At 40.0% G+C, this 11411-nt stretch overlaps 1 protein-coding gene across 13 annotated transcripts in view; it reads left to right on the forward strand.

Annotated features, from left to right (window-relative positions):
* Positions 1-11411, forward strand: part of PLCB4 (phospholipase C beta 4) — a 419941-nt gene that overhangs the window by 375045 nt on the left and 33485 nt on the right. For all 13 annotated transcript variants that reach the window (XM_040447668.1, XM_040447674.1, XM_040447664.1 and 10 more), the window contains 2 exons: positions 8743-8831; positions 9380-9530. In XM_040447668.1, the coding sequence (XP_040303602.1) occupies positions 8743-8831; positions 9380-9530 (240 nt within the window). The remainder of the gene's footprint in view (positions 1-8742; positions 8832-9379; positions 9531-11411) is intronic.

The raw sequence follows: 11411 nt of genomic DNA on the forward strand, positions 1-11411 counted from the left end.
TACCTCTCTAGTACCCTTCGTGGGCTTGTTTAAATTGGGTTTCTCTTTTTTTGAAGTAACTTTTCAAAGTAAATTTTAATTACAAGTTCTCTCATAATTTCCAAAGCGGTCTCAAATACATCTCAATGTCTACATAAACTTCTATGAAGGTAATGGTTGGGGATTCAAATACTGTCTATCGTTCTTGGCCTGCTGTTTCATGGAGGCCGCTTAGCAGGTACGTGAGGATGCTGGCTGGAGCCCCCACGGCTCATTGGCTGTGTGACCCGGAATGAGCTCTGCAGAACATTTTACCCTGTAGTGTCCTCATTGAGGCTTGGGGATAACAGCAGTCCCCAGCTCATAGGTGAAGATATAGTGAGTTCTTGGTAGAGTGTCCAACCATAGCAACCCTTCCATTAATTTCTTTTCATTTCTGTTTATTTCTAACAAGGTAAAGAAAAATCCACCAGTTACATTTTCTTCTCCCTAACTTTACCCTTTACTTTGCTGCAGTAGACTATTTTGTCATAAGCAGTTCACCATCATAAGGAAAATCTTTTAATTCCATGCCTACTACAAAATTTCAGAATTCTAACGCATTAGTAATGTGACCATGATTTTCTTTAAGCACCAGCAACTCCATGTTCTATATAGTTTTTAAATGTATTTTAAGTCTTAGTAATGTTGGGTGGGTGGCATCATTTTATAGAAACAAGAAAAATGTTCCTTAAAAGGCTTTTCTAAGTTAAGACATTCCTTAGGGGGAGGGCTTGGGCATTGACAGGAGCTTCTGGTCACTTACTTATTGGAGTTCTGTGCTGTGAGGTCACCAGGGGATGAAGAATCCCTCCTTACAGAGACAATTTGGTACTTCTGCGATTGCCCATAATTCCTTCTACCTTCATGCATATGGTGATCTTTAGACACCTTGAACTCTGGGCTGCCCCAGTTCCCTCCCAAAATGATTTGAGTCTTGACCCAGTATTTCCCCCTGACCCTTTTCCTCTCCTGTCAGTTTCCGGTTTTCTTTCCTTGCCCTGTCAGACGACAGAGGCAGGGAATTTAGTGCAACTGCTTCTCCTCCTTGCTGTAGCAAGAACTCCCATGACACACAGGAAAAACACAGAGCAAATATGGCTGCTCCAACTTCGGAGCTCTCTCCACAGATGGTTCTGTTCCTAAGCTGCATGGATGTAAAATGTCCCTGGGCTGAAGAAGAGAGATGACATCTCTTAACTATCAGAAACTGAAATTTGATGTGAAAACAGGCAGTAACATTTAAGACAGGGATGACTAGGAATGAATCAAAAAGGCTCCATTTAATTTCTTTAGTATTATTTTTCTACTAAACATAGAGTAAAATAGCCCTCTTGTTTACTCCCACACTCACACAATAGGAAAGTGCTAGGCTGGGTGCTAAGGTCAGTTTTCCTTTGTCAAATCCAGTGAGCCTTGGAGACGTGGGGTTGTCTTTGCTGCCTTATCTGTAAGTGCAAATGCCATGGACCTCAGCGCTTAGCCATTGCAGCGGCCTTATCACTGCGAGCCACTGCTGTTTGTGATGGGAAGCAGTTCCAAAGCAGATGGCAATTAAATGAGCATTAGTATTTCTCTCACCCACTGTTGTTTTTGATCATTTGTATATCTTATTACTGAGTGGTAAGGGGAACAAATAAGAGAGTTGATGCCATGCTTCCAGAATATATGGCACATCAGCGTTATATTTAAATGTCACTCTGAGATGTGTTGCGTGAGCCGCTCGCCGCCAGTTCCTTGAGCAGCGCTTATCACTGCTCCTAGAGCTGTAGGTTTTGTCTTCTCTTCTGCACCTAGGCCCTTTTGTGCAAGGAAAGATGAAGTAGCCCTTTTGTTTATTTGCCTGTTCTTCCTTTTTGCCTGCCCTGTGATTAAAGAGCCATCATGGGGCCTGGGGATGGGTGTTTCTTGCTGTCTCTGCCCAGCATCTTACAGGGTTGTTTTCCAAACCTTCTGCAAAGATAGTGGGCCGCTTCTTACATCACATGGTTCAAAAGGAGGAAAGTTGTTAATCAAGATGCCATTGCTGGGCCATGATCTCAGGATTTTCTGATAGAGTGAAAGGTCGCTCCATTTCCTCCTCTCCCTTGTGGATGCTAAAACACTTTTTTTTCTGTCAAACATTTGTTGGAAAATTGATTCGTGTTGCAGTGGTATCCATTATTATGGCTTCCTCTGAACTACAGAATATGTTGGTAAGAACACCAAGAAGAAAAGCTCCAGAGAAGGGGGCAGGATGGATTATGGAGAACTGGCTCAGGAGTTGCCAGGTGAGGTGAATTTAAACAGGCTCCTTATTACATCATTCCTAGAAATGTACTGTGGAGCCCAAGAAGAGGGGGACACATAGGCATCTCCCAGTGTTACTTAACCACAAAGTCTTCCTCCACCCCCACCTACACCTAACATATCTCTATGCATTCTAGAAATGGAATTTGGTCAATGATTAATCATTTGCTAGAAGGTAAGAGACCTCATCTAAAATCATAGTTATGGGATTTGTTGATCTTTTTTAGCATTGCTTTGCAGAGATCTGGGAAATGTATATTTTTTCTGCTGCCTTTACCTCTTGATAAGATAGAAACCGTTGAGGGGAAAACAGGAGAGGATCTGAGCCAAGAGGGGGCCATCTAGGTGCCATGGTTGGTGTTCACCACCAAGGCACTCAAATTAAATGCCTTGAGAAACAACGGTTAAACAAGCAAACAGACAAAGATGGACCTCCCTTATAAAGACTGCAAGTATCTGGAAGTCTGTGCTGAGGAATTGCTACCTTCTTTTCAGTTCTTGGGGATGCTTAAATTGATGTTTTCAACTCTGGAAGTGAGGAAGGGTGGGTGGGAGGGAAGGAGGAGTGAAAAAACGAATATACATGGAAAGTCTTCACCACGAGCGACCAGACTTTTGGAAATGGCACTCAACCTAGAAATAGTGGGTTTTTTTTCCTTAAGTATAAATAAGTAAAACTTCTGTTAAGTTTTAAGCAAATGAGAAGAAAGAAGCAAATGAGAAAAGGCAGACTGGTTCTTTATTATTTTTTTAATTTTATTTGTTTTAAGTTTGTTTATTGATTTTGAGAGAGAAAGAGCATGAGCAGGGTAGGGGTGAAGAGAGTGGGGAGAGAGAGAGAATCCCAAGCAGGCCCTACTCTGCCAGTGCTGAGCCCGACACAGGGCTCGAACCCACGAACCACAAGATCATGACCTGAGCCTAAATCAAGAGTTGGACGCTTAACCAGCTGAGCCACCCAGGTGCCCCAGACTGGTTCCTTTTTGAAAAGAAAGGTTCCAGAGCTTGTGCCTTGGCCTCCAGGCATCTGGGAAATTTCAGCTTGCCCTTGTGGGTTCTGTAGGGTCAGACTCTTGCATGCGCAGGTCTGTACCCTGTTAGAAGGTCAGTGTGCCCTGTCCCTGGACACGCCTAGCACACAGGTCAATGTTGATCAGCATTTCAACTTCATTCTTGCCACAGGGGATTGTCCTGTGGAATAGAGAACTACGTAACCAGCCACAGTGCTCCCCCAGTACAAGGGGAGGATGTCCATGAAATGCCACATTGGCACCAAAGAGAGATAACAGGTCTACTTGAATATGCAAATATTTGGCCAAGAATATGCTCTCCTGAGCTGAAGGAAGGAAAAATAACATTTTCCAATAGAGTTATACAAGCATATTAGAGGTATGAGATAATTGAGGGACAGCTTCTCATTCTCTGGTTATAAATTATTTTAAATGTTAATAAAAAGTGGTTTCCCTTTTTGATATGCAGCATATTTATATATAAATGTATATATAATATGTGCATGTATAATGTGTGTGTAAATCATTCTTTAAATGTCAGGTGTATATATGGCTTTAGTCAGAGGAGAAACTTAAGTTACAAAAGGAAAATTACCTTAAAGAGGCCTCATCAGGTCTTGACTCTCTAATCCTGAGCCCTTTTGCTGAAAAATTTTGGTGGAACTATCCCACTGGCTGCCCTCTGCGTGGATGTATTACTCTAGCTGCAGAATGAGCACCTGCCACCACGTGGCAAAATCCCATGTCCTAGAAGTATCTGATTTATTCAAAATTGCGAAGAATGAAGTGCTTGTCTCAAGTAACCTGCTAACCTAAGCCTTGTTCCAGGTATTTTATCTTTTTGTCCCATGTGATTCAGTTTGAACAAGCCTTATTTCTACTTTGCGTATTTTTGTTGCCATTTGATCAAGAACACTACTGAGTTGTATATTATAAAAATTTTAAAGGCATATGTAACTGAAAAAGGCATCTCGTTTAAACTCAAATAATAAGGCACGATTTCAGAATCCGGGAACATAACTCCCCAGTGGCTTCTAGAATTGTTAATATTGGTAATTGAAGATAGGTTTAAGTAATGATATTTATCCAACTAATGGATAAATCTGCAGCATCTTATTTTGATATATAATTTAGGCTATATCTACATAATCCTACAGCAGATGGCTGATCAGAAATCTCAGCCAGTTTGTCCTTGTAATACAAAGCAATATATAGCCTAGTTTACTGTATTGTGTCATGACTGTATGTTATAAAATATAGCACCTGTATTCAAGATCAGAATTGTACACAATCGACCCTCAAGGCTGGGATCATGACATAGCTGCAAGAAACAGGAAGAACACTCTGGGATTCAAAATATTCTTTCATCAAACCATGACAGGACGTTGGGGTGGTCTCTAGGGGCTGATGGATGGATGCTCCCTGTTAACAATGATAAAGCCTGTTTTATTTGAAAGATACACCCAAGAACAGAAGATTCCTTCACTGCCATAACTTCAAGCTGAAGACGATTCACATATGTTGTCTACCTTGGATTCGGCTGCCTCTGCCTTTTGTAATTCCTGCATAGAAATTCCCAACTGACCAATGTTGACCCATAGGTAGGGACGTCTCTATGCCCCTCACGCAGCAGGAAGAAGTTACTGAAGCTGAGACTTGTGCCCAAATGCCAAAGATTTGCCACTGTCGATCTGTCAGGGGGAAGTATAGAGTCCACTTTTAGGCAACAGGCTTGAGCAATGAAAACTTGAGCAAGGCAGAAGGGCCCACAGCGACCATCACCAAGCCGATGCAAACGGGCTCATTAAGTAAACCTCCTCGAAATAGCTATAGGCCCTAACTAACCAATGGGCTACTTAAAAACAAGCACAGTTATGAGAAAAGGGAAAATTTCATGCTTTCCTATAAGCCCTCACTCTGCTCTATAACTGTGGCTCCTCACCATCACCTCCTCCTCTCAGGCAGTCTCCTTTTTGCTGTCCTGCCCACTGCTCCCTTGCAGCGTATTCAATAAATTTCTATCTCCTTAAAAGATTTTTTTTTTTTATCAACTACCATTGGTAATCAAATTTGCCACATGATGGGAGACTTAAAACAACAGAAGTTTATTCTCTGACAGTTCTGGAGACTAGAAATTTAGCATAAAAGACTTGGCTCTTGGGGAAATCCTTCCTTGCCTCTTTTGAGCTCCTGGCAGGCCTTAGCATCCCTTGGCCTGTAGCTCCATTTCTCCATTCTCTGACTTCATCATACCCTAGCCTTTTTTCTCTTTGTCTTTGTGTGTCCTCTTCTCATCTTATAATGTCGCCAATCATTGGATTTAGAGCCTATCCTAATCCTATCTCAGTCCTTAACTAATTACATACCCAAAGACCCTACTCGGAAATGAGGGGACATTCTGAAGTTCCAGACAGTCATGAATTTTGAAGGGCATTTTTGAACCTACTGAACCCTCTTAATTCTGCTGTACTTGCTTAGTACTTGTTCCTTCCATTAATTATTCTTAAATAACTATTTTAAAGCTTATTAGGAACATATCTTGTTATCAAGTATATAAGTTGTATCTTATATAGAGATACATATCTCTTATGTATCTGAATCACTAATTTTCTGATAAAAGAAAATGCTAAATCTGTTTTTGTACTAACCTATTTCTTGCAAAGTCATCTTTCATAAAAAGAAAAAAACTTGTGGGGCGCCTGGGTGGCTCAGTCAGGTAAGTGTCCGACTTTGACTCAGGTCATGATCTCCTGTTTTGTGGGTTTTAGTCCTGTGTCAGGCTCTTCGCTGACAGCTCGGAGCCTGGATCGTACTTCAGATTCTGTGTCTCCCTCTCTCTCTCTCTTGCTCCTGCTCACTCTCGCTCTCTCAACAATAAACATTAAAAAAAGAAAAAACTTGAAAGTCCATCTAAATATCTAGCAGTAGAGAATAGTTTAGTACATAAACTCAATGGGACATTATTCATTCACTAAAAGTAATTTTTAAAACTATACAGGTATAACCTAATAAATGAGAAAAGACAGATTGGGTAATTTCAAGTAAACCATACAAGATATGTATTCATGTGGAAAAAATTACACAAGAATATACAAAAATGAAAGTAGCTTGGTTAGTTTGGATGGGTTATGGATCATTTCACACTCTAAGGTCTTTATTGGTTTTATAATGGGCTTTAAGTGATTAAAGCCCTATCTATTATTCCTACTGGAAGAACTACTAGTAACCTCTCAGAAATGCCATAAACACCCCAGGCCCTCAAACTAATGGTATACCATTAAGGATAAGCAAGTACTTGTTTCCTAACAAGCCAGCCCTATGGATCATCTACTGAGATGTGCCAGTGGGAAACCAAGGCAAAGTATATCCAATGTGGGCACGTGCAGGGAGGCCTACACCAGGTAGGTTTTCTCCAAGTGAAGGGCAGGGGGTTAAGTGGGCATGGTTTGAGTTTCACCTTGCCCCATAACAGTGTAGACAGGTGGAAGGAGGAGGCATTTTGGAGTCAGACACAGATGGACTAAAAGCCCTGAGCCAATTCAATGAGTTGACCCAACAACTGGGGTCACTGAGTAGACCACAACAAGTGGGGCAGTCAGGCTTTATCTGCGCTCATGTGACCCATAAGCAGTCACAGTACCTCCTCTGGAGTATTCTTAGAAGAAGAGAAAGTCAAGCCTAAATGACACATCAGGGAAACATTGATATTCAGAATGTGGGACATTTCATAGGACACCTGGTCAGTCTCCTCAACAAATCTATGCGTTGTGAAAAATAAATAGTAGCAGAGACTAGTCTAGATGAAAGTAAATTTAAGAGACATAGTTATCAGAGACCTAGAATGGACTCTATCTTGATTCAAAAAAATTAATTGTAAATAGGGAACATATTAAGATGGGCCATTTATTATAGTAAGGAATTCCTGCCAACTTTGTTGGATAAAGTGTTGGTATGGTTGGTTCTGAAAGAAAACACCCCTTTTTAGAGATGCGTAGAGAAGTAATTAGGAATCAAATGCTATAATGTCTGGAATTTGCCTTAAAATGTGTCAGCAGAGAGGAAAAAGAAAGAAAAAAGGAAGGATGATAGATGAAGGAAATGTAGTAGACTGTTTATAACTGTTAGGTCTTCATCAGTATGTGAGGGGTTATTTTACCTTTCTCTCCACTTTTATGTATCTTTGAAAATGTTCATAATAATAAGGACTTAAAAAGGTAAATATTTTTCTGGAATATTAACTTCCAAGAAAATGATTATCTCTTATTTTTTCCTAAGCAAGATTTAAGAGCTAAATTTGTTCACAGTCCCCATTAGGAGAAAAAGAGTTCTTAAGGAAGTGATAACTGGATTTAGACCTTCTCATATACCCTTGGTAGGAGAAAATAAATTGATGCAACATCTTTGGAGGTCAATTTGTCAGTAACTACCAAAAGAACAAATACCCTTACCCATCATCCTAACCTCTAGTCATTTATGCTATGGACATTGCAAATGTATGCTCGGAAATGTTCAAGGATGTTAACTGCAATACATACAAGAAATAGATAACAATATACACTGGCTGTAGGAGTGTCAGGGAAGGAGATTTTTATATTTTATATGTTTGTTTATCATGCACATGTACTTTCTATTACAAAAAGGAAAAAATTAAACAAAAATTATCTTAAAAATGTTATAAGGAGCCTGATTTTACTGGAAGAAATTGACACACATACAATTTTTGAAATTGGTAAATTATGTACTGTTTTAAGGTAATGAGAATAATTATTACTTCTATAGTATTGGTAAATAATGCAAAATTACATGAGATTCTACTAGAAAGTACTTGAAACTCTTCAAATGACATTATATAAAAAATGAAGTTTTACTGTTTTTAAGTGCCAGGTGTATCTGAGAAAATGCTGGGGAAATACTTCATTTTAACTACCATGGAACCAAAATTGGCTTTAAATACGTATTAGCCTTCTTATCTAAAATTAAGACTTAGATACTGGAGGTACCTACTGTGTGCCAAGTTCTTTTTACATTTATCATTTCACTGAATGCTCCTAGTACACCTTCAGAGTGGGTGGTATCAGCCCTGATTTTCGAATGAAGAAACACAGTTGAGGACATGAATCAACCCACTCAGAGTCACACAAATTAGTCAATAACCCAGGGCAATTGACTTGCCCTGCCACACTGTCATCATTATTCGGGGGAAAACCCAAAGAGAGAAAGTCATCTGGCCTTTGATCCTTGCCTTTCCTTCTTTCTTGTTTCCTGTAACTGGCTGTGTTTTCCAAACTTTGTCTTATTTCCTAGGAGAAGGTACTTAACAGAAGACATAACCCGGGTCCAGGACTATGAATTGTTTATTAGTTGAATTTTCTTGGATGTTTATAGTAAGACAGAATCAACAGCTCATTGGCTTTTTCCCCCCCAGATATTGTGGATGCTTTATCAGATCCAAAGAAATTTCTTTCCATTACGGAAAAGAGAGCAGACCAAATGAGAGCTATGGGCATTGAAACTGTAAGTAGCAGTTGACTAAAGACAGCCAAGTTGGGGAATTTTGGTGGTCAGTGATGATAACAGCAAGAGAAAGTTATAAGTTAATATAGCAAACCTCAGTGTTTTTAAAACTGAAGTCATCTAGTCAACAAAATAGTTTCAAGGGACTGTAAAAGTGTAGCCTATTTAATAAATGGAAATCGATGATGCTTTGAGGAATGTTTAAAATACAGGATGCTTTTATGATACACTATAATACCCGTTAACCCAACTCAACAAATTAATGAAATTGACATTTACATTTCTTTGTTGTTTATGAAAGTCTTGCATCCCACCTTCTCCCATTTCAGTGCACTTGTGTTGTTTGTTCTTTTGTTTTTAAAGCTCCCTTTACCATACCCTGTTTGTAAAAGAGTTGCACCTTTTCTCCTGCCAGGCAAAGATCCATTAAGAGAGTTGTAGGGAAGTTGTTGAGTGGTTCAGACTGGATTAAGTAAGATAGAGAAAGCGCCAGACAGTTGAACGTGAGGTGGCTTACATCCGGCTTAACACAAACATTTCTGTTCCAGAGTGACATAGCAGATGTGCCCAGTGATACTTCTAAGAATGACAAGAAAGGAAAGGCCAACACTGCCAAAGCAAACGTGACCCCGCAGAGCAGCTCTGAGCTCAGACCAGCCACCACGGCGGCCCTGGGGTCTGGAGTGGAAGCCAAGAAAGGTAAAGGGGAGGTGTTTGAGCTCCTTGTGTGTTCTGGAAATTTTAGAGTCTTTTTGAAGGGTCTTTATGAAGATCATTAGAGTTGCGAGTACTGCTCATTTTATTGCCCTATAAAACCCCAGAGCAGCAAGCTTTCTTGCAGATTGGACCAACTGCTTAATCTTCCTGAGTGTTTAACAGAGAGTCAACATTTGGATTTCATCTGCTAGATTCCTGCACCTTAGGGCACTGGGTACAATATCTGTAGTTTTGGGAAATGTTTGAATTCAGTCTCCTTGATGAAAAGAATTCCACACAATGAACTTCACTAATTCATCCCTGTGCTCTTCTGCCTACCAGACAGGCAGTGGGCTCATGAACCAACAGAATCATCATTGTTCTGATATTTCCAGATTCCCTTATTGGCAGTTTGCCCGCATGGGTAGATATTGAGCATCCATGATTATTTGTGAAATTGTCAGATGGGCATTTGAAGACCAATTCGATATGGTTACCTGTGGGTGAAATAAGATATCCTAAGAAGTCTCACCACAAAGAATTATGTGCCCCAAGTGCTAATATTCAGCTGGTATGTAGGGACACAACCATATTGGTTATTTAAAGTTGACTTCCATGCTTACTGGCTGGGCTTTCATTCTGATTGGATGGTGCCCATACCACACTGTTAATTATACATTTTGAATGTCCTCCTTGATCATGAATCATTTACTAAACTCATTCTTCTTACTGTGATAAGAATTTTTTTGAGTGGTTTTTTACTCAGTATGTATATTTCCCACTTACGTGTGAATTCAGTGCCCTCCATGTTAGAGAATCAAGTTGTACCCTTAACTACACACAGTGCTACAGTTTAAGGTAAGAAATGACAGGCTTTTCCAAACCATGGCAGCATAGTAATTTAGCAGGAAACTAAGAGTGTGTGGAGCTTTGTATAACAAATTAGAAAATGAGACTGCACAGAAGTAGCCCAAATTGTGCTTTGCCTGCAGCTGTTTGTCTGTTCTTCCCTGGAGATATAAGCAAGCCCATGATACAGGCTTTAGGCATTCCATTCCAGGACTGGTCGTTATTAACATTAGCCGTTCAAACAGAGAGAGACAGTAGGAAATGGGAGAGTTTTTGTTTAAAGTGCTTGTATCATGCCCCCTAGTCCATAAAGAAATTAGTAATTTTAGTAAGTCAAGTGGCCTGAAAAATTGCAGTATGACCAGTTTACAGAAGGCAAAAGCAATCCTAGTTCTAGAAGGAACATGTTTGTGTTTAGAACTGTCTCACCCCTGGTTTCAAACAAGATACGAAGGAGCCAAGCATTTCTCATCTCCAGTCCAGTCTCTTCAACAGGCGCCCTGAGAAAGAGGGTCTACATGCTGTTTCCTTCTGGCCTTTTATTTAGGATAATTGGAAATCTACTGTATGTGACAAGACCAGATTCTGTGAGAAATGCCTTCACACCTTCAGGGACCGCATGTGGCTAGAGGGGTAATGTAGATGGGGTCCCACACAACAGCCAGGCCAGGCAGTGGTCAGTAAGAGCTGACCCTTAGAAACAGGAGGGGAGAGGGCATCCCTTCCAGCAAGTGTCCCAGAGAAACTTATAAATGAGATCCCAATTGAGCTGGGCCTTGAAACTTAGATCTGACTTGAATAGAAAGTAATGAAATGCATTATTCTCATGGATATATTGAATCACTATACTGGATGTTTGGAAATGCCTACATAGGAAAACCATGAGCTAGATGAAGTTCATGGAGAAGATTAATGTACAGTTTCAAAGGACACGTGTGGAGGTAACCATGCTCAGCAGAACCTGGTCTCAGTGAAGGGCTTATTTATTTTATTTTATTTTATTTTATTTTATTTTATTTTATTTTATTTTATTTT

This window comes from Herpailurus yagouaroundi, unplaced genomic scaffold (genome assembly GCF_014898765.1).
Source record: "Herpailurus yagouaroundi ecotype Mexico unplaced genomic scaffold, PumYag 196, whole genome shotgun sequence".
NCBI lineage: Eukaryota > Metazoa > Chordata > Mammalia > Carnivora > Felidae > Herpailurus > Herpailurus yagouaroundi.